Source organism: Homarus americanus, unplaced genomic scaffold (genome assembly GCF_018991925.1).
Source record: "Homarus americanus isolate GMGI-L3 unplaced genomic scaffold, GMGI_Hamer_2.0 scaffold52512, whole genome shotgun sequence".
In the NCBI taxonomy this organism is placed as follows: Eukaryota; Metazoa; Arthropoda; class Malacostraca; order Decapoda; family Nephropidae; genus Homarus; species Homarus americanus.
Genome location: NW_024735442.1, coordinates 979,643 through 1,004,356, shown reverse-complemented (window position 1 = coordinate 1,004,356; position 24,714 = coordinate 979,643). Strand labels below are relative to the sequence as shown.

The 24,714-nt window shown below is 39.1% G+C and overlaps 2 protein-coding genes across 3 annotated transcripts in view; both read right to left on the bottom strand.

The window, feature by feature from the left end:
• Positions 1-7,061: 7,061 nt before the first annotated feature.
• On the bottom strand, positions 7,062-18,696 carry LOC121870968 (ribonuclease H2 subunit A-like). 2 transcript variants are annotated; one of them, XM_042372956.1, is made up of 7 exons: positions 18,522-18,696; positions 15,072-15,270; positions 14,370-14,496; positions 13,781-13,879; positions 12,829-12,910; positions 11,691-11,814; positions 7,062-7,614 (listed from the first exon to the last, which is right to left on the bottom strand). In XM_042372956.1, exons 1-7 carry the CDS (start codon positions 18,646-18,648, stop codon positions 7,449-7,451), a joined length of 924 nt encoding a protein of 307 aa, XP_042228890.1. In that variant the 5' UTR covers positions 18,649-18,696; the 3' UTR covers positions 7,062-7,448. The 2 variants fall into 2 exon arrangements, with proteins under 2 accessions (XP_042228890.1, XP_042228891.1); XM_042372957.1 differs by lacking the exon at positions 13,781-13,879.
• A 3,757-nt stretch (positions 18,697-22,453) lies between these two features.
• The window catches only part of LOC121870967 (pre-mRNA-splicing factor syf1 homolog), a 28,464-nt gene continuing 26,203 nt past the window's right edge, over positions 22,454-24,714 (bottom strand). The window contains exon 16 of the mRNA XM_042372955.1: positions 22,454-22,555. Coding sequence (XP_042228889.1) covers positions 22,497-22,555 — 59 coding nt within the window. The 3' untranslated portion in view covers positions 22,454-22,496. The remainder of the gene's footprint in view (positions 22,556-24,714) is intronic.

Genomic DNA, 24,714 nt, shown 5'->3' with positions numbered 1-24,714 from the left:
TGAATGTGAGGGAATTACAATAATGTTCGTTTATCTGGTGTAAAAATATATAGATTGGTGCACTCATAATGCTGATGAATACAAGACATTCTGTTGAAAAAGATCCATAACCTAAAATGGGTGCCACTTTTCTGTTTGTTTGTCTCTTTAAATATCTGGGGGTTTTCTGATGATTTAGTCATATGCCTTCTGTCCAGTGGTTTATTTCTATCACCTTTCTTTATTTTCCCATCATGATAAACTGATGTAGAACATTTATCAATAAGAGAATGGTGAGCTAAATTTTTAATGTATTTCGTATGCTTCTTATTCGTTCATCATTTAACATACAGAGAATTATTAAGGACTCTGTCGTTAAGTTCTTTTGGACCACAAATTCATTCGCATCTCATCAGCTTAAGTTGTCATAGAAAACTAAACAAAAAAAAATCTCGGGACTCACGCCCCCTAACTAACAGCTAATTATGTCAGATTTACGAGGAGTGTCTTATTTAATACATTTTATCGACAAGGAAAACACTTCATGTCCCCCAGACTGTGTTTCTGACAAGTGCAAAATGTACTCAAAAGTAAATCCTATGAAACCTTCGTATACGCTAGTTAAACTGTTGGGGGTTGAGAGAGACACTCAATTCTCTGATACTATCTCCTGCAGATACACACCGACGGAATCTGATCACTCTGCCCGTTTTTTTTACTAAATACAAGACCGGCCGCGTTCAGTGAGAGACGGCGTCGCGCGCACCATCCAAACCCGACCGCTCAGCACCACGGCATAACACACACTGAAGCTCACTTTGCCTCACTACCTACACCACACCACAATCCGCTTGGCACTCCCCTACCCCCCTCCTCCCCTCAGAGCAACGTCAGTCATCACTGGTTTACTCCTGTTACGGCGGCAATTACCGTTGATCCTCCTTTTGCATTAAAGACGGCGTCTGTCATTTGTTCCTCTTCCTTGTTTTATCTGTTGTTTCAGTTGTAATTACCGTTGTTATCCTTACATTAATGGTTATATATATATATATATATATATATATATATATATATATATATATATATATATATATATATATATATATATATATATATATATATATATACACTAGCGTCTTTGTCGTATACAGTATACTAAACTATATACCTTATTTTTCGAGTTATTTTGATTTGTTTCACTTAAGAAAGTGCAATTTTGACTACACAAAATGGTCAGGGATTTAAAGTAGAGAAAATTGTGGGGTCAAAATATCTGACCAGACCAAACCTACCGACACCTGACCTAACCAAACTTTACCAAAGTCTTGGGGATTTTGCTTAGTTTCGTGATAAACCAAACGTGTTAACTTCACGATAATGGCTGTCTGCATTTTTTCATAACACCATTGGACTTGAAAATGTCAAATGCACAGGGCGGCGTTATTTACAAAAACACGTTAAATGGTTTGCAACTCTGAGAAAAAGCACCTTCACAGAGAGAAACATCTTGCGACTTAGAAATTCCAACACTTAAGTCTGATTTTTTAGCATAGCAGGAGTGTCACACCCGCTAATATGACTGATTGTGCTTTCTTAAATGAAATAGAAAAATCAAAATAACTAGAAAATGTAAGTTCCCAACGAAAATGCTATAAGAATACTATTAATTTTTGTTCGGTTAATATTTGGACCTTGCTCAACTGTTGCAAGTTTGGCAGACAAATTTGGTCTCATTTTGCTCAATATCTGATGTTTAATGCAATGGAAATAGTATTTGTGGAAACGTTACTATGTTTTTTCCAACTTCCGAGTTGAGAATCACGAAGTAAAAAAATCGCGTTTGTTTTTCCATTACTATGACCGTTTTCCACTGAAAAGCAACAAATATTTCTGGTCATCCACTCTGACTTTACTGCGTACTAAGGTTAGGTTAGGTAAAAAAAATGACTCTCCATTGCATTAAGCATCAAATATTGAGCAAAATGAGACCAAAAATGTCCGCCAAACTAGCAACAGACAATAATATTTAACTTTCGTTCTATTTCCCTACATTCTAGTAATTATCGACATACCCATCTCCGAATTATCATAAAAAATTTAAACTAGGTGCAATTTCAATGTTTTGAAAATGTGTTAAAATGGGGTTATATGTAAATTAAACCTAACCTAAACTTACTTGAAAGGAAACACAAGCGGCCGAAGAGTTGTTAGAAGACTGCACCAACCTAACAAAGAAACCTCCTTAACTTCATATAACTTCGGCGACGGTATGTCGTCAGTAATGAATCCAGGTAAAAAAAAGTCACAGGAAAAAAAATCAGATAAAGTCAGAAAAAGTCACAGGAAAAGTCACAGAAAAGTCACCTAACCCAACCTAACCTAACCTACGTGCATCATATATAAATTGTTGTCAATATGTAAAAGTCATGTATTGTAAGTTAATAACTGTTTTAAAATATTTTTAGTTTTATTACCTTAAATGTGACTTTTTTCCTGACTTTTTTTCCTAGCCAAAATTGTGACTTTTTTCTGTGCCTTCTTTTCCTGTGACTTTATTACCGGTCACCGTCAGTAATTACCGCTCCTCCCCCTGGATCTCCCGGAGTATTAAAAAGAAAGAACTTACTTTGATATGATGTAATTTTGTGTGTGTGTGTGTGGAGGTGAGAGAAGCAGCTCGGACGGTCGTAGTGAGCCGCTCGTTACCACACACCAGGTCACTGACTCACTGAACCCGTCTGAGCGGAACACGATATCAAGCTAGGTTTTCCCGCCCTGAAAGACGAAGTAGTGCCGCTAGTGCGAGCCTAAGGGCCTAATTATCTACCAAACGAAGCATTTGCCCACGAAATGAATATCATATCCGAACTCAGCAATGAAAAGTCGTTGATAGCACTCAAGACTCAAGAGAGTAAATCGAGATATGCTTAAATGTAAATATGGCCGAAGTCTTTTCCTCGTCATCAAACATTGACATTAGAGAAAAATCTCCTTGGAAAGCAGTTTGATACAATTTTAACATTTGACTTATCATATAGTACTCAGTGTATCTATTTATAATACTTACAGTTCTAAACATTTGATGGCGTACTTTTTCGTGATTCACAATCAAATAATACTGCTCTCTTTATGCAATTGTATGTAAATAGAAAGTCAGATCAGCAACCTGGGACTTGGTCACAATTTTTGTGATGCCATGTAGCAGCAGGGTCTACCATTAGACCAAGGGTGGGCAATTATTTTTGATGGAGGGCCCACTTCATGAATGGTGGGTGCATCTGTCCCAGTTCCTCCGGGGAAGAAAGACATGTTGAGAATTCCCATGAGGTCAAGGATGGGTTCTCAGGCAAAAGGTTTGGTCTCCCTTGACCTAATAGTCATAATTAATGGATTCCCATACCACACCGGTACCTAATGCAGGTGTTCTCACTATCAGGTTAACAGGGACGAGCCAGTATTGCTGCTATGTCCACCCAACTTCCAATATTGTCCTTTCTGTAATTAATAAGATTTTTTTTCCGATTGCCAAATGCAGTGGCGGGCCACAGAGATAATTTGGCGGGCCAAATGTGGCCAGTGGGCCATACTTTGCCTACCCCTACACTGGACAATACATTATGCTTCCAATATCTTCCTAGACAGTAGTACCTGTAGTGTGTATTGTTTTCCAAGTTTAGAAGCTCCAAAGTTGTTGGTAGCGAAAGGCAGAGCGGGGAAGATGACAGAGGAAGGAGCAGGAGGTTAGGAAGGGAATTGTAGTGGGAGAGATAGTGCCGTGGCTTTACACGACTGCGTTTATTTGGTTAGCACATAGCGCACGTATTTGGTTTTTTGTCTGTGTTTTGGTGTGTGATCCCCGGGTCACCACTCCTCCGGATTGTGTCAGTTCAAGTTTAGAAGCTCCAACAACTTTCCCTGAACACGAATTCGCAACCTTTCGATTTACAACAGGTACCTACTTACTGCTAGGTGAACAGGGACCAAGTGGGCTAGGAAGTGTCCAAACAACTTCCGCCTGCCGGGGAATCGAACCCGTGACATCTTGCTTGTTAGGCAAGAGCGGTACCGCTTCTACCACAAGCGCCCCTTACGGATACTCTCCCCTGCAACTGCCAACTGATCACTTGCCGTCCGATACCAGCCAATCAGCAGCGAGTTCCACAGACTTCACTCCCGGACTGCAATGTGATTGGCCTGTTACCGCTTTCACCTCCGCCATTCACAGCGCCGCTCACTTCACACCTCTTTCCTCTGATCCTGCAGAATCGCATAAATACTCCTCAGCCTAGCCATGAAGGTAGGTTTTGCTTTTTGGAATAGCCTCTTCTGCCGCTTGGTGAAACGCCTCGATCTTGTTGGTGGGGGGTTGTCTCGTCCACGGGTGCTGCACCAGTCGGCTGTGATTTGGCGCGCCACTTCGCCAGGTATTTCCTATAGAGTTCCCAGTCTGCCTTTTGGGTATTTTATCTCCATCTCGGCAGGGGTGAACTGGGGAGTTTGTTCACCTTCAGTGTTGTTAGGGTGGCAAAGTGGTCGCTGGTCAGCGTGGGGTGTAGCTGCCAGGAGGCCGAAGGCTGTAGTGCACTGGAGACGAAGGTTAGATCTAGCCTTCCTCCCCTGACGTGGGTGGGCTCTCCGGTGTTTAGAAGGGTGATCTCGGGTGTGTCTTGAAAAGTGGTGTATAGGTGTAGGCCGTCTTCATTTGTGGGGCTTACCGAGCTTAGGAAGGGATGATGTGCATTGAAATCCCCCCCTATGAGTGTGGCGTGGTCAGCGGCTGAAGCGAATAATTGAGTCACTTCCAGTGAGCCCCTTGGGTTCTTGTAGATGTTGTGGAGTCAAACAATTAAGGGAATCAAACAATTAATGGAGTCAACAATTAAGAGAATCAAATAATTAACGGGAGTCAAACGATTAAGGGAGTCAACAATTAATGGAATCAAACAATTAAGAGAATCAAACAATTAACAAATATTTCTTACAGCGGCGGCCCTGGGGGAGGTTCTGGAAAGCAGTGATCTGCTCTCAGGGAGAAGGTCAAGTCAGCTTCCTCACTTGAGGTGGGCGATGTCTTGCTACACAGGAAAAATGGCCAGGGCACGGACGATGGAGAGGGTGTGAAGGAAGTGGTGTTGATGTGGCAGCTGAGGTAGTAGCTGGAGCAGGTGACCGGTGAAGGTCTGGGGAATCAGCCCACGAGCCCCAGGACACATCAGAAGAGAAACACAACCAGAATTTGAACGAGCAGTCGGGAAGTGCAGCGATGGTGCTAGCTGGGTAGTGTCTGATCTGTGTCGAGACAGCAGTGACGTTCTCAGCTCCTATACCACCATTAATTTCTATCCACTTTCTTATTAGGTTTGATGATCTTAGATTGGGTTAGGTATTATTTAACTTTGAGTCATGGTTATTTCTTGGATACTTGGCAGAATAGCTTGTTATAACTTGGTCCTGGTCATACCAAGAAGGCGGAGTCTAGGCAAAAGTTTTCACTTGACCTCGTATTTGGCTTTCATTACTGACGGGTATCTATGGTTTTACCACAATTGGTCTATCTGCATATTTATTCACTCATAAAAATTATTTGTACCATAAATATGGACAATACAAATCTTCTATTTTAGTACAAATTAGGTACATACTTGATAAGTTGTAAGATGACAAAAAATGAGTCTCTTTCATTCCGCAACAAAAAGAAACATACTCGAGCCTTTTCACATAAAAAAGACAAACTGTAATTTCGTATTTTAGTACTGTATGTTGATGTTCAATACATTTTCTTCATTATTCGATGATGAAACAAGTCTTACAAGCTTTATTACAACATATATTATTATTTTTTATACAATCGGGAAATAGCAACTTGCTATATCCGGGTTGAGCGTGTTACAGCAAATAAAGAGGTCCTGTAAGTTGCAAACTCGCTTACGGAGTCCACTGACAAATATTTGTTTTGAGTATACCAATTGGAGACTAACTCCAGTTACGGGGCAAACAAAGACATACAGTCCCATAAATGCTTTTGAGTATGTGGCCCCGGCTCGTTAGCCGCTTGGGTGATCAGTCACTTTACTTTACTTCTCTGTTACGTCCCCAAGCAGTCCGGATTTTTGGACTTCTACTGTACATGTGTATCGTTTCTCACTCTTGATTTATTTTTTCGTTTTTGTATTTATTTATGGATATTTTTTTTTTTCTTGTATTTGTATTAATGTGCTATTAATTGTTGTAATAATAATAATAGATATTATTATTGTTATTTTGCCCCCAGGCCCTGATGTGAGTCAGTGACCTGTGCCCGGGTGGGCTAATCCCCATGTAAAATTGCAGTTACATTTATTTGGCAAGCTTCCATACACTGATTTACAATTTGCATGGATATATGAGTCACTCACATTCATGCCGTAATAAAATTAATCTTGTAAAGAGGGAATTTTCCACCTGGGGACGCATATTTAATTACACTACTCCGGGTATGACTTCAGAGAGCCTTAATTCCTCAAGTGATACATTCACTTACAGACTGGATCGCTCTTGCTGCAACCAGGCCTTCACACGTGATCTTCTTTCCACGGAAAATAACAAAACCTTGGGTTGGTACACATAGTCTCGTGTCACTGACAGTCATTGTACATGGTGTTGCAGAGAACTAATAAGGTGACTTGAGTTAGAACACAAACAATCTCACTGACAGTCCACAGGACATGTCCTGACTAAACCATGGTCTAGGGCCTATTGGCTAAAATGTGATTTTGGGGACGTGAGACACGATGAACAATACAACACTGTTCACTATCCCTGCGATGGCTTATAGGGAGAAGAGCAGCAGAACATATTCTCTTTCGGTAGGTCATGCTGGGTTTATATTTAGGCCTAAAAGATCCTGATTGGTCAGCCATAATTTTGAGAACCAGTTATTGATTAATCTCAATAGAAAGATTTGCAAAAAAGCATGTGTAATGCTGTGTCTTTTATTTTTATCTTTAGTTAAGTAGTTTTTTATAATTTACTGTGGATTTAATATTTGAAGCAATTAATAATTTTGTTGTTACTTTTTACTTTCAGTACTTGAGTACTTTATGAATGAGATATTTTTTTATTTCTGCTTGAGTACATTGATCTATCGATACTTTTACATCTACTTGAGTAACATTTTGCCAATGTAACAATACTTTTACTAAAGTAACAAAGTCCAGTACTTTTTACAACTCTGCTCATAAGTAAGAAATAACACTCTTATGTATGGATCTCCATATCAGGTATGTTATAATGACCCTGTTGAAAACTCTTCCAAGAATTCATCCCATCAAAAGTAAACAAGTGATGTTTTTGTAAACAGAAGCAAATGGGTCAAGATAAAAAAATTTGAAGACAGGTACAAGAAAGCGGAAGAACTGCCAACCTGAGATACTTGTAACCTTTGCCTAATCTTAATTATCCCATGAAAAACTCTTATAAAAATTTAAATTTCAGAAGCTCTCCACAGACTTCAGGCAGCGTTCTGTAAAGAAGTGATGTCGCTTCTTGGGTGGTGGAGGGGCTGCTGACCCACCATCTGAGGATTTATGCTTTCTGGCAAAGAACTGCAAGACAGAAGGTGTCTTGTCTTTCTCATCTTCTTCATCTTCATCATTCCTGTAAAAATAAAATGCAATGGATAAGCAGTACCATAATATCACTTTTTTTCAGGCCCTTTCCTGCTGTACTACAGGGGGTTACAGTCAAGAGCAATTACTGGTAGATTCCCTTCATTTGCTGTTATCCCTTAAAAACATTCAACACTATGCCCTCATATCATTTATATACTTTATATAGATGTTAATGAAAAAATACAGTACACTGTACACCAAATTTCAACAAATTATATAAATTGACTGAACAGTTTAAACAGTAGAAAGAATTTGCAGATGGAATTACTACAGGTCTTTTACATCTTCTATGTTGGTTCCATATCCATAAAGAAGTATGTTGTCAATGTGCTGACTTTAGGAAACTTTTGACAATGTTTCAAGCTTCTCCTCACATTTTTAACACTTGATGGTAAGTGGATATACCTGTACAGTACTTTTGAAAGATTTTAATTGCAGCTTTCCTGTCAATGATTATACATTTGCAAAAGCAGATAATCATAAAAAAAAATCCTTTAAATCTCTTCCCACATTTTGATATTTTTTCAAAAAATTCAGAGGACTTTAATGATTCAATTTTATTCAAAATTATTCACTTCAAGTGACACTGCAACCCTGCTTAAACATTAGGAACATGGTTGAGTACACTTGGGAAAAAAAAGTAGCTTTACAATTCTTGTGCGAAACAAAATGATACCAAGAACAAAGGTTTTTGATAAAGGCCCATGATGCAAACTAGCCCATCAGTTGATGGGCTAGTCTGCCAATTCAGTAATCTGTTCTATGTTTACATTCGTTTCCAGTGGAGCAAATATCAAGAAAGTTGTGCTCTTTAATATTTTGGCATTTTTTATAGTAAAATTATTCGTCATTTTAAAATTTAGTTAACATATTGATAATATATGGAGTACAGGGAACTAGGTTTTTGTGCGCCCATCAGCCGCTTGACTCACCCACCAGTTTGGCTTTGTTGACAGTGGAGAGAACATTGATTTTGTTGGTGTCTTGAATATTTTTGCATTTTTACATTAAAATTATTGGTCATTCTGAAATTTAGTTAACATATTGATAATATATAGCACAGTGCAGTGTTGATTTAAATAAAATAATCTTGAATTACACCTAGTGAACTTAAAATTTTATTGGTGAAATGACTGCATCAAGCACGGGTCCCCTGAAAGGTGATTTCTCCTCCATCCCCACTTCCTTCTCTTCTCCCTTCTCCTCCACCCCCACTTCTAATTCCCATCATCATCAACCAGGAACCTTCTACATACACACCTCAAAGTAAGTGCACTTTACTGCATTTTTATTTTTTACTTTGTAGTATGTACTTTTCTGTGAGCTGGAACCAATTACCCAATATCCCATTGAAACAATGGATTCGGCTTACGAAATTTTCGGTTAACGAACGACTCTGTGGAACGAATTGTGTTCGTTAACTGAGGGATCACTGTATAAGATTCATCACTAAGGCATAGGCACAAGATTCGGCTGTTTTATCCTTCAGTGAAACTAAAATCACAAATCTATAAAAATGATCCACAAACACTAGGACGTACGAGGATCCCTGATGACTTCTCGGAAGTTGTAACAAGTCTATCCCGACTGTGTCAAACGGACGTTCTGGTGTAGGATATTGTAGAATTGGAGCCGGTGACTTTGTAGTACACTTATGTTGAGCACATGACAAACACTTAGCAATATGCAATTCTATGTCTTTCTTCATAGTTTTCCAAAAATATTTTTCCTAATGTCCGCAAGGCATTTGTCGCATCCTTGGTGACCTGCTTGAGGAACATCGTGGAACAATGTTATAATCGTTTCACACAACGTGTCAGGTACGACTATTTGCGTAACTATACCCTCAGACGTCTTCTTGGATCGATGGAGTATGTTATGTCGTAATTCAAACTGACTGAGCGGAAGAATCAATTTTGGAAGCTTAACTTCCTCTCCCGACTCTAAAGCAAAAATGACTGCAGACCACAAGGGATCGCGTCGTTGTTCATCCTCTAATTGTGAAAGAGTGATCATAGATACAGGCAGCACTGGTGCAATATTTCTAGACAAGGAGTCGGCGACCACATTCGCTCTTCCTGGTAAATACCTAAACTCGGAGTTGAATTCTTGAATGGTCAAATACCAGCGTGCTAATCTGCCTGATATATTTCTACCATGGAACAGTTCTGTTACTGCCGCATGATCCGTAAAAACAGTTATTTTATAACCAAAAATGATGTCTTTAAACTTTTTAGTGCCCAAACAACAGCTAACGTCTCTAAATGTGTTACTGAATAATTTGTTTCGGCATCATTAAGTTTACGACTTGCAAAAGCAATCACTCTAAATTTTCCTCTTGAGTCCAACTGCATGAGTACAGCTCCGATTCCTAGTCCTGAAGCGTCGGTACACAAAGTGAAATCTTGAGAGTAATCAGGAAATGCGTAAATTTTTCATTTGCACTAAAAAAAATTTATGGGCCGATCACTCATGGCACAGCCCTCCCTCCACTCATCCGACAGTAACTCCCAAATTAACAATGAAGAAGGCATCCATCAGCGCTGGAAAGAGCACTATCATTTGCTGCTCAACCGAAACACTGATGTGGATGTCCTGACTACCCAGCAGGTCCCTCAGCAACCAGAGCTGACCCATCTCAGCGATCCTCCATCCCTGGATGAGGTAGCTACTGCCATCAAACAGATGAAAAATAACAAAGCCTCAGGGCCTGATGGAATCCCAGCCGAGCTGTATAAAGCAGGAAGACCTCTGCTTACTAACCGTCTCCACTCTCTCCTGGAGAATATATGGGCAAAGGAGGAAATCCCCCAAGCTCTTAGAGATGCCTCCATCATCAATATTTATAAGAACAAGGGAGACCGGTCAGACTGTGGCAACCACCGCGGGATCTCGCTACTGTCCGTGGCTGGCAAGATTTTCGCCCGAGTCCTCCTAAGCAGACTTCTTCCTGAGGCAGAAAACTTCCTACCAGAATCTCAGTGTGGCTTTAGGCCATTACATGGCACCACTAACATGATCTTTGCTGCCCTAACGGAAGCCCTCTGGTGGACCCTCAGCCGTTTTGACTGCCAACCTAAAGTATTTTTTAAGAGATTGTGTTAAGTATAAGTATAAATAAGCAAAGTTGTATCCCCTCAACATTACGTTACATAACATTTTAAAATATGGAGTGAGAAAGCAGAAAGGTGTGGGTAATTAGAGAGATGGAGTGGAAATGAGTGTTACCAAGCGCTCCTAAACAGTTAATATTTAACTCGCTACCATGCAGTCACACACACGCAGATGTGTCATACATAAGACTCTCACTCCTCAAGAATGCCATCTTAATTCCCTTGTTGGGGGTGTATGAGTGGTGTTGGAATGTGTGTGTGTGGAGTTGTGATGTTGGGGTGTGTGAGTGTGGTTTTTAGCGGGTGTGTGTGGTTGTGGGAGTGTGTGTGTGTGTGTAATGTTACTGCCCCTCCCACAGTACACGGAGCCCTCCACATGTGCAACGAATGTGGACGACGCTGCCAGTCCCATATCGGGCTTTTTAGTCACCTCAAAACTCACTAACCTAGGTGACATCCCTAATAACCCATATCATTTTACCACAGCTGGATGATCGTCATACTAGATTCCGAATGACAGCAAAGTAAGTAGTAGTAGGTGTAATGTTGGGGGTGTGTGTGAGTGATGTAGAGGTGTGTGGGTGATGTAGAGGTGTGTGGGTGGTGTTGGAAGGTGTGTTTGTGTGTGATGTAAGGGTGTACGTGTGATGTGTGGGTGGTGTTGGTGTGTGTAGCACAGTGTGGGTATTATGAGCTGAGTGTTGTTGATGGACGCTAACCAAGCAAAGTCAGAGTGTTGAAGGGCTGAAAAAAAAAGAGTTCCAGAGGCAGATTGTTAATGAGGTCAAGTCAAACCCAACGGCTTTGTACCACTATGCAATAGGTGGTAGTACCTCCCTGTTTGATAACTGCCTACTACCTACTAATACATAAATTTCACTTCTTCTCTAGATTACATATTCAGTCTTTATAGAATATAGATCTACTGACTAATAGAGAATTAACTCACCAAGTCACAGGAACACATTTTTCATCAATGATCTTCTCCGCTGTGGACCATGAAAACCGTACTATACCAGGAAAGCCAAACACCCGGTCAATGGAGTTCATAAGGAAGTTCTTTGTTACTGCATCTGGGGAACCATGGGCAAGAATTACTATACATCTTCCCAGCCAGTAAACAGACCATTTTGCATCCCTTAATATTAGCTGTGTTGATTTATGAGTGTTTGTTTTAACATAATATTAAAAAAAAAAAAATTATGTTATTCTAGGAGAGATGGGCTGAGGTGCATCTGGGTAGACTCTCAGTCTTTTTAGTCTTTTGTGTTTCTCTCAAGTACCAAACTAAATTATTCCATTGAAACAACACTTTGATTTAGTGCGAATTCGGTTTAAAGCGACCTCTCTTGGAGCCTATCTCTGTCATATCGATGTTCTACTGTATAAGTGAAGCTACAGTAAAGTTTATGTGGCCCCCCTTGTCCTCTAACTCAAGATTCATCAAGATTTATCTGCTGCAATAACCTTAAAATTCCTCTGCTACAATGTAAGTACTGTATACTGTAAATAAGTATTTTAACTTGAATTTTGTTTTTGGATATGATTTTTCAGCAAAATGGTGGTCTAAATTACAGGGGGTCAGGGGTCTACATAAGTCAGATTAGCTTGAGCCCCATATAGTGTGCCTTAGGGGGGTCTTACTGTATCTTTTAATGTTTATTATTCCATCCTGGTGCACTTTTGTGTATGAACTTTCATTAAACATTTTGACCATTCAGGACGGTATATCTCTACCAGAAAGCATGTTTAACACTCAGGATGATTTTATCAGGATACATAACTCTATAATTTTAACTGCTTTCATTTGACTCACATTATGGCATACAGTTACATATTACATACAGTCTAAAACCCCTCCAGCATCCCCCCAATACTGTATACTATAGTACTTATTAATAAAGGCTCATTAATGTCACAGTAACATTATACAGTACTGTAATACCTTTGGTTAGCACTGAGAGTTTGGTCTGCATTTTTAACTTTATGACACATGCTACAGTATACACAGGGTTAACAATGTGCTTTCAGGCTATTAAAATAAGTACAGTACAGTACACATACTGTAATGTATCGGTTTGCCTCACCTCCTGGGTATCCACTACCCCAGTTGTCTACTTCTGTCCCTTCAGGAAACTCCCATTTTTTCAAAGCTCTGTCACGAGCTACCTAGAATTTCAACAAGCAAACATAAAAGTTATTGAAGAATATTTGCAATAAATTGAATACAGTAGCTGCAGTACAGGTACATGTTCAGGTGAACTAAATGATAAGAAGAGGCAACCCTCAGTTGAATCTTATCCTGTGAAGGGAATAAGAAAAAAAAACCTGGGAGTTACTGAATGATAAGAGCTGGGATAAACACCTGCCTGGCCACACTCCTTCATAATAGAAAATGAACACCAAAATTGAAAAATAAAACAATAGGAATTGTTGGAAGGAGAGAAGTCAAGTAAAAAGGAATGAACAATACATACTGCATACAGTATATAATTCAGGAGAGGGTACTTCATATATATATATATATATATATATATATATATATATATATATATATATATATATATATATATATATATATATATATATATATATATATATATATATATATATATATATATATATATATATATATATATATATATATATATATATATATATATATATATATATATATATATATATATATATATACAGGGTGATTCAGCAAAGAGTACATTAAATTGGAGGATGAAATCTTTGGATAATTCTAAACCACAATGTCTCTATGGTAAAATGTCAGAATCTGCATAGTTTCCATGTGACAATACATTTAAGATGTTGTATTAATGAGAGTGAATTTGAAGTGAAACCCCAGTAGGTTTTTGTAATCATTTATTCACAGATCTCTGCACTGAGGCAGAAGGGGGCAACTTTGAAAATTTCAAGGAACTTTTTTAATTTCCTCACTCTTCCTTCTTAAATTTCCACAAATCAAGGCACTACTGTGCTGAAGTGCTAAACTTTGATATTTGTCAATAAACAGCCATTAATGCTCACCTTTGCACAAATACTTGCCCCTGAAACACAGGGAAATAAAGCATCAGCTTTCTTTTCAACGATCACCTTAATAGTAGGAAAGACATCTTGGAGCTTAGCCTGAGGATGGGATAGTAAAATACCAATTAGAATTGAGTGCCACTTTGAATAATTCTTATAACTCTGCAACCTATGACTAGTTAATTGTATTACACAGGAGGGGGTGGATAAGCAAGATGAAATGGCACAAATCCATGATAATAAAAACAAATTAGGTATGTTGCTGTTCACTTTAAAGTCAGCCTCCTCAAATGATTGGATCCCCCCTTAAGCAGATGCATTCCCCACCACTGGATGGCAAACTCAATAATTCCCAGACAAAAGTTCTCCCTATGAAAAAAGACCCATTACTGTTTAAAACACAGATTATCCTACATTTCACACAATATAAATATTGCACTGTAGTACTGGAGCAACAACATATAGTATATTGTACAAATTAGCATGACTACCCACAGCAACACAACCTTGACAGATGTCAAGGATATCCTTCCATTGGCTGTAGTTCTTTAGACTAATGCAGTACATCACTCGAATTAAAAATACCAACCTGATATTTCTCTGGAGGACCCACAGTATCAACATAGACTTCAGACACCTTCACCCCAGCTGCAATAGCACGCTTAATTAGGCCAATGGCTGCATTGTGCGATACCTCATTCAGTGATACTTTTGGTCTGAAAAGATGTGATAGACAGTACAGTATCTGTATACAATAAGTACTGAAATTCTTATTTAACTTTTCATAATTTTTCCAAACTTTTCCTAATGGGAAATTGGTTTTGGGGTATACAGTACGTGTATAGTTAATATGGAGAAATTAACAAGAATCACCCTAGTAAATGAATGTTGTTCAGAATTATTGGCTTGGTGTGTCATATTGTTTAACACTGAAAAGGCGTAGAATTTTTTTGTTGTTGACTGTAGTCTTTGGAAATTCAGTACATACAATATTAATAAAAACTGAATCTAAATACAGTATACGGGTTGAGACAAAGGGGTTCATACTTACATATAGTAGTAGTAACATATTCAATGGGGTTTTGCACATGTAGTTATACACTAGTAAATAATCCTACAACAACAAGGATCTTGATAAATGATTGTGGAAAGTTATAGTGTTAAGTTTTGAATACTGTACGTTAATGTTAGAGAATGATAAAAAATAATTCTTGTAACTGCCTGAGCTGATTACCGTACTTTGCATTTACCATCTCAGGGTACACCATTAAGGCAGATTCATTGGTCTTACCTTTTGTACATGCTGTTGGATATATTTAATGGTGATATGACTTCGAGTGACCAACCAATGTAATCACTGTTTTCATGCATTATACTAAATATCTTCTCTCTCTGCTCCTCTGACAGTGTCTTAGAATCAGCCACGCCTGCAGCTTTGAGGTCTTCATGTTTGCTAACTGGACAGAAGCAAATCCCATACACCATAGGACCTGTGACATTGGCGATAAAGAAAATATAAGTTATCTAGCACACCAAATAATTGTTTTGTTTTTTAACTTTTCTTATATATGTCAGTTCCATTATGTCATTTGGGTGTTTACTTCTATAAAAAAGCAAATAGGCCGTGGTCTTCAATCCTTTGGTGCTTTGGTAAACTGAGACACCATCATGAAACATCTGATATTAGCAGGAATGAGCACCCAATAAAAAAAAATAATTCGTTTTGATCCCATTCATGGTACTTCTCTCGGTAGTACCTTATTTACCAAATGTCAACCCTCTAGAGGCGGCCATGCCAAGGCAAGGAGGGCGGTAGCTTATATAGGATCCCTCCAGTGTTCTTGGTAATTCTGTCAAAGGCTATTTTGAAGCCCACTACTGTTCTGATTCCACAGCTTGGGCTGGTACTGTTCCATAGGTCTACCAACCCCTGTGTGAAAAAGTATTTCCCTATACAGTACATATAATCCTTCTGCATAATAACTTGGTTAGCTTGGAGCTACCGGTATGTCCTCTCAAGTTGGTGGTGCGCGACATCACAAAGAAATATCCCGGGTTGGTGTTTTCCATCCCTTTAAGGATTTTGAATGTTTCAATTACATCTGCCCTATTTTGCTTGGCTGAAGGGTTGTAAGTCCTAAGGCCCTAAGTCTACTTGCATAATCGAGATGATATAGTTCCGAAATCATTGTTTTGTTTTTTAACTTTTGGCTGGTTGTCGGTTAGGTAATTTGTTTAGACTAATACCAAAGGAGTTAATACATAAATTGAAACAAGAATCCATTAAGCATTGTTAGGTATGTTTTAAAAGGTTTTTCTGGTAAGTAAGGTAGGGTTAGGAAGGTTACTTTAGGATAGGTTCAAGTTCTAATAGGTTTGGTGCATCAACATTTCTTACCAATCTGCAACTTTTCCCTTATATGTAATATTGTCATAAATGAATAATAACGAATTTGGTTTTTGGTTTGGATTTTTTAATTATTTCCCTTGGGCGGGAGCAGATGAGATCAGGAGGGCGCTTGAAGCAACACTGGGTGCACGTAAGTTAGCAACTGGGTCCTCGCAGTTAGGCTAGGTTAGGATTGTTGGGTTAAGTTTGCAAATTTAAAAATGCCACAATTTCACTGTTTTATAGTGGACACTGTCGCAGTTAAGGCAAATGTGTGAAAGTGTTTATTTAAAAGTTCAACTTAACCTAACCTAACCCAACTTAACCTAACTTCACCAAACCTTAAACTAACCTAACCTTAACCAGCTAATATTGGTGACTATACCTCAAACATCAAAACAAATAACACATCAGCAGTATAGTCGTCAATATTAGCCTTTTTTGTTGTGATTCATTTCAATTTAACCTTCATTTATATTGCAAATATAAACCATTTCCACCTTACTCCCCCCCCCCTCACTATTGTCATGGGGTAGGGGGTCATAACTCGGAAACAAGTTATTTGCGATAGAAATGGTCTAATTCAAATGAATCACAACAAAGTTTCACCTAATTCTATCAACTCCTGGTATTAGTCTAAAAAAATACCCAACAGACAACTGGATAAATATCAACAATCCTGCAATTAACTCCAGAAATCTTGGTGCAATTTCATAAGGGTATTTTTATAGTAGTTCACACAGCATTCCTACCCAAAATCTTTAATTATATTCGAAAAAGACGTCTAATTTTAAGATAATTTTCTTTTATTACATGACCGTCAAAAGCAAATGATAACGGAGATGGCGCATACCATATCTTTCTCTCCTTAATTCCATTAATCTTCAGCAATTATCGCCTACCCGACCTCCCACTCAGCGTGTTCCCTTCATATATAATATAATGGAAGCCCCTCGAAATCGAGGATGGCCAGCCCAAGGGCCTCCTAGGCACGATTTTTTTTTAAGGTGTAGAAGCTGTCGCCAACACAACAACCACACCCCAAGTTAATGAGCTGCATGACCCAGTGTCACGGAATACAGCTTCTCCCCGACTTACGACGGGGTTAGGGACCCAAATCCAGGTCATAAGTCGAAATGGTCGTAAGTCGAAAATGCTTAAATAATACATAGAAAACCTAAATGGGTGTCTCTTTTTCTTCTCAGCACCCCAAAACTCTCACTTTTAAGCTTGCCAGCCATTTTAAAGTGAATTACACACCAAAAGAATTTTCAGTACACAGTGCAATCACTGCCGTTGGGACTCGAAAATACGTAATTTGACAAAATTTTGGTACAACTGAGGCGGTTTTATGTCCGGGTGGTCGTAAGTCGGGGAGGAGCTATAGTCCGAGAAGAGTGGATAGCTCGCCAACTGCACTGGCTAACCATTACCCCGGAATACAATCAGCAAATCAATTAACATCCAGGTTCCCAATTACTGCTGGGTAGACAGAGGCAAATGGCATAAAGAAACTTGACCATAGTTTCACCCTGCTCGAGGATCAAACTCAGGTCCGCTAGCTTGCGAGGCGAGCATGCTGACCATTACACCACAGGTCGCATAAATTGTCGGGAGCATGCGTTCCCGTACAGGTAACTTGGACAATCAAAAGCTTTCTTTTTTTGCCACCAATTAAAATGAATTGTGGTTTTTGCTTTTAGAATTCCCGATTGTGATATTGGGTCTCATGCATCGAAATTCAAATTCATTTCCGGCCATGAAAGTCTGCGATGGGTGCCACATCAATTATATGGAGTTGATTGCGCGTTTTTGTGAAAAAACGAACAAACAATAGCATTTTTTTAGATCTCATGGTTTTCTCCACCTCCCAAGCCCACTCGAATTTTGGATTCGTATTCGGAATAAAGTAAAAATAACAGTGATTCCCTCATATGGTGAGAGTCTGGTTATGTAAAAACACTGAGTCAGGTTAAGTCAGGTTAGGTTAGGATAGGGTCGGTTAGGATAGGTCAGGTTATGTTTGATCGGGTTAGGATTGGTTAGGTCATCCAAAAAAAGTTAGGTTTATGTTTTTCTAGAGCTTTATGGTGTATTTTGCATTCACTTGGCCAAGATTTTTGTCGAAAACGATTGTTTCTCTCTACCCAAAATCCTGGGGGCGATAACTAAAACACAAGGCAGTTTTGACTTTCTTACAGAGTTGTGTGAACTACTATAATTTACCACCAAAAGTTCATTCTGGTGATAACTGTCTCCTCCACCTTCATCGATTTTATTTGTTTGGTCAAGATTTACACAGTATAGGTATACAATAGACGAGGATAACACACAGTAGTGGTATGTTCTCACCTAGTACTGGGCCCCTGCCAGCTTCATCTACACCTAACACACATGGTTCTTCCTTGCATATGTCAGGGATAGTAGAATCGACGAATGTATTGACCCAGTTTTTATCACTGTATGTTGCTAGATCCATTTCTCCTAAGGCAGGTGTCTCCTTCCTCCTGGTGGGTCTCTGCCTTTGTTTTCCCGCCGATTTATTTAAGGGAGTATGGGTATAAATGATTATTTCAGGTAATATATATAAATGTCAATTTTTTATTATAAGATATTATTATTCAAATCAGATTTTTTACAAACTAATTAATGAATTATAAATTATTCAATAACTGTCTTATTGTACTGTAGGTTATTTTTTTAAAGGGATCCTTAATTTTGACGCATATATCCGTTCAATCTGGTTGACAATATTTTTCTCTACCTTACTAACAACAGTATTTGAGAAAAAAAACAGATGGAAAGTGAATAACTTGAGAAACACCATGTATAGCATACCTATATTGTTACTTTACTTTACTTTTATCCTCTTCACCACTGATCGGCTCGTTAGCCACTTGGGCTATCGGTCACGTCTCTGATTACTTTTCCTTTTCTTTTATCCTCTTCACAGTTTTCTGGACTTGCGGCTTCTTCAATCTTGAGCTGTGACCCCTTGTGGGGCGAGCGTCCGCCAGCTCCAAGTAAGGACACTCGACTGAGTAGTGCCCCCTGAGATGCTTATACACCTCAACTAGGTCGCCCCTTGCCCGTCTGTAATATAAGCTAGGCAAGTTCAGGCGCTCCAATCTCTCAGGGTAGCTGAGGTGCCGAAGTGCAGGCACCAGCCTGGTGGCCCTCCTTTGAACATTTTCAACCAACTGACAGTCCCTAGCATATCTCGGGGACCAGGCGGGGTGACAGTACTCCAGATGGGGAAGCACTTCACTCTTGAAGATCGTTACGAGGGACAGACCGTTTAGATATCTGAACGACCTTCTTATAAGACCCAATAATAAATTTGCCTGATTTACCTTCTTCTCGCAATGGCCCGAGAACTTCAGCTCATTGTCAACATACACACCTAGGTCCTTTTCACATTGTCTCAAATAATGCAGTTTCTTCATCCCGTTGGGACATATGATACGCCTCCTTACCGTTGGTACGCCCCAGGTGCATCCTCTTACACTTCGTGACATTGAATCTCAGCAGCCATTTTTTCAACCATTCTTGGAGCCCACAGAGGTCCTTCTGCAGCTCTTCACAGTCCACTTGGTTCTTGATTTCCCGAAATAACTTGGCGTCATCGGCAAACATTTCTATGGAGGAGTGTTCAACGTCAGGCATGTCATTTATGAAACAAACAAACAACAGCGGGCCCAATACGCTGCCCTTTGGTACCCCACTTGTGAAAGGTACGGATGATGATTTCGTGCCATTAATCACCACACACTGCTTGCGCTCATGTAGAAAGTCTTCTACCCACGCAGGAGCGCCCCGGCATAAAACCGTGTTGCAATCATTTACAAGGTTGTTTCGTAGATGTTCCACTGCGGCATCTCTGATAATACTCTCAAGTACTTTACATATTATGCTGGTCAGGCTTACCGGTCTATAGTTGTTCGTGGAGTGACGATCGCCCTTCTTGAAGATAGGACTCACATAAGCCACTTTCTAATCACTGGGGACATTTTGTTCATCCAGGTATTTACAGAATAGGATCTTCAGGGACTCAGCAAGCTAGTTGCACAACTCTCTTAGCACTCTAGGATGCACTATGTCAGGGCTGGGACTCTTTGAACCTTTAGCTTTGGCAATTTATTTCTTATGACCTCTTCTGTGAACACAATGTAGGTCAGCGCTGTGTCGAACCGTCTGTCCTCAAACGCAGCAAGATTGTTTGCATCCTCTCTTGTGAACACCGTGGCAACCAGGCTTCCACACGTGATTTTTCCACAGGGAATACAAACCTAGGTTAACACACTTAATCTCGTGTCGATCACGGTCACTGTAGACGGGTGTCACGCAGGAGAACTCTGCAAGCATGAATTGATTAACCATTTACTGTAGGTTTGATAGGCCAGCCTGGATTGCTTGTTGCAACCAGGCATCCACACGTGATATTTCCCCGGGGATAACAGCCTAGGTTAGCGCACTTATTCTCGTGTCACTGACGGTCACAGGACGGGGTGGCGGTGGAGGACTCTGTGTGGTGTCCCATTCCCTTCAGGAGGAGAAGGTGGACGTCTTAACTAACCCATGACCTAGGGGATACTACTATAAAATGTGGTTTTGGGGCATGAGGCGATGAACAGTACAACACTGTCTCAATGGCCTCCCCCTCTTGGCTGGCTAACATACCACTAATGGAAAAAATATTTTGCAGTCATGGCTTGCCAGGTGCCTTATCTCTAGTAAAACAAACTTTGGAGTTGGTTGTGTGGGTAAGCCTAACGCAATCCATGACAGTTTGACTTGACCTCGCTTGCAACCAGCCTCTGGAACTACTTTTCAGCCCTTCTACACTCTGACTTTACTTGGTTACTGGATCTTGCATACAACCTCCTGTCCTGCTCATCGTTTGACCTAACCCACGCCTCGAATTTCTGGGTTTTCTTCTTAACAGTTGTTTGTTTGCTTCATAAATGATATGCAAGAAGCTGTACACTTCTCCATATAAATGTGTGTGGATGATACCAAGTTATTTCTGGAAATTAAGAACCAACCAAACTGTGAAGAGCTGCAGAAAGATCTCTGTGAGCTTCAAGAATGGTTGAAGAAATGGCTGCTAAGATTCAATGTCACGAAGTGTATGAGGCTGCACCTGGGACGTACCAACGGTAAGGAGGCGTATCATATGTCCCAACGGGGCGAAGAAACTGCATTAATTGAGACTGAATGCGAAAAGGACCTAGGTGTATATGTTGTCAATGAACTGAAGTTCTTGGGCCATTGTGAGAAGGTGAACCAAGCAACTAAAATATTAGGTCTTATAAGAAGGTTGTAATGTTCTTCAAGAGTGAGGTGCTTACCCGTCTGGAGTATTGTCACCCTGTCTGGTCCCCGAGATATGCTAGGGACTGTCAGATGATTGAAAATGTCCAAAGGAGGGCCACCAGACTGGTGCTGGCACTTCGACACCTCAGCCACCCTTTGAGATTAGAATGCCTGAACTGCCTAGTTACCTAGTAACTGCTCAGGAGTGAAGTAGCTACAGCATCTGTACAGCATTCCCAGCTTTCGGGAGGCAGCTTTAGCAATGTTGTGGATGTGTGGCTTTTATGGCATATTAGAGGAAATGGTTAGGCCTAGCATATCTGTTTTAGAATTTGGCAGAATGATTGCATCCTGAGATGTGATTGGTGGGAGATCATCTAATTTGGAAAGTGTAATTGGTAAATACACGTACTGTGTTTTATTACTATTGAATTTAACCAAGTTTCTACCTCCCCATTCGGATATGCTGCACAGATCTCCATTGATAAATGTAATGATATCAACTCTAGAAAAAGATCTAGTTTGAGAATTAGGGGGAAGGGAAAATGAGAAGAGTGAAGAGTAGAATCATCAGCGTAATAATGGATAGAATTAGTTGTAGTGTGAAGTAAATCATTGATAAAAAGAAGTAAGAGAGTAGGTGAAAGAACGGAACTTTGTACTGTAATTGTTTCATGGACCAAATTCTTACCAAGGGAGAAATACCCAGTAGATTTAAATTAAACTTCTCTGAGGTGGACTGTTCATCGAATTCAGGTGTGATGATTAAGGAAGTGCTTTCTTCATCTAAATGCCAATTGTTTTGAAATCACTGTACATAATTGGGAGAGCCAAATTACAATTAGATACAATTTTATGTTTGTAAGGATTAACCCTGCAGGACTCTTTTATTTGTTTGAGATAAGTCAAAGGATTACTATGTCCTCTTCTCTTGGCATGTGATAAAAAGAGTAAATCAAAACTCCATGTCAATATTAAATTTATTTTAAAATATTAATTTCAAACTGCAGTTTAATCTTTTTTCAACTGACCAAACACTGCTGATGGCACTTCTCGTTGTTGAGGAAGATCTGAAAAATAATAGAGCATTAATAATTGATCTGTTTGTGTAATTAATTATTAGCTGCATTTCCACAGCTTTAAACAGCTACTGTACTTCAATAAGTGTCTCTCCAGGAAGGATCCAGGATTTCATGAGTCACAAAGAAAAAAGTCAAAATTTGGCATTGAAAAAAAATAAATAAATAAAAAATAAAAAAAAATAAAAATACCATTAGCAAGTAAAGTAATAAAATCAAAGGCAGTTGTTAACTGACAATACACCTGTACTGTACAGTACTGTACACGACTTCCACAGATAGACAACACAATATACGGTATCGTGGCATTACTGTATACAGTACGTATATTAATAAATCACATCCTATTAAATACATTTCTCAAATTTCCACCACAACTTGGTTTAACGAGTGGCATGCCTGGTACAGTAGAATCCTCAGGATTGAGAGGTGCTGGATAAACAGTTTTTTCAGTTAGTTGAAAATCATTCTTAGGATCCCCCCAATAAATCCTACAATGCACAGTGCTATAGGATGACCTCACAAATTCACAGAAAAACGGATTTCTTTAACACTTATTCCACTCTATATAAATGATGTGGCTTAGAAATAAATAAAATATAATAAAAAACTATAAAATAAGGAAAATGAAGAGCATAGGTGTGTACAGTATTTGTGGGAAATGAACGTGTGTGTGTGTGTGTGTGTGTGTGTAGGTGGTGGGGAATGACTACATAGCTGAATCGCCACTCCAGCCACCATGTTTATTGTTAGATGTAATGAAACTAAAAAACTTGTTGAAAAATCATTACAATACTCTAACATGCCTTAGAAATAAGCTGGTTAAGTGCTTGACTGAAGTGGGTAGCATTGCCCAGAGAATGTTCTGAGTGTGGGAGGAGTTTTTTGTTCATAAAATATGTGCTATTATGGTTATTATATACTATGTATCAATTTTATTGTTTATCAGAGCAATAAATATGGCAGCTCATCCTCGTTGCATGTGGTGTTCAAACGTATGATACAGTACTAGCTGATTTTAGAAGAATTTATATTTTTACTATTATCATTTCATTTTGGTGCCGGTTAGTTGAATTTACCAGTTACCCGAATACCGGTGAACTGGGATTCTACTGTACAGTATTAGTATACTGCATGAATTTTGTGTAGCAAATTTTTAACCATGCTTATTGCTTCCAATATTTTCCATGGCAGTAGGAGCAAATATTTATGGTTACACAATCTCATAATGACCTAACACAAGGCTTATACTGTTCCTCCATTATCTCAACATCATAACAGTAATACCTGAGTCAGCTAGGGCAGCTGCCATTTATCACCAATCAACTTGCCAATAACAATGTAGTTTTCACACACACAAATTGTCAAAGGTACTGGCTTACTGTGCCTCAGTGGCATGGTAAGGGAGGGGGGGCTCAGGGGGGAGGGGGTCCTTGGGTCACTGAGTGATGGTCAAAATCAACCTTAGGTTACTATCAGGTCAGAAAGTGAACGTTGCAGGAAAATTAAGAATACAAATTTTAAAAATGCCATGTTTTTGACACTGATTATGCATTAATTATGAGAAGACACCCACAATGGCTGACAAAATATTTATGCAAACAGTTTCAGTGACAACTGTTATCCTTCCATGACCCAAGGGGACCATACTACATGTAATTATCAAGGATGTAGAGCCACTTGGATTACCAAGTTAGATCCTCATTTGGCTTGCATAATTCATAGCAGCTGTGTCTCAGACAACTTGTTTTCACCATTGGATTGTGTAGTTTGTTATAATCAAATTTTTAAAATTAATCAAACTGCATGAGATAAGAACGAATTATCAAAGATCCAAATTAAAACTAGATGGAATAAGGCCTTAAAGAGTAAAATTCTAAATATAGAACACTAGAAAGATCCCAAGTTGGCAGAAAGTTTAAAATTATGGGGTATCTAGTATCATATAATTTTCCACCTTTTATAGCAGTAAGAGCAACTGAATGACAGTAATAAAAAAAAGGCTTGAGAGAAAAGAGAAAATCACATTCAGCATCTAGAAAGGTCCAAAGATGCTGTTGAAAAAACATAGAATGAGATGACAGAGTCACTTAAGCTATCAATAAACTATGATAATACCTTCAAACAATACCAGAAAACAACTTACCATC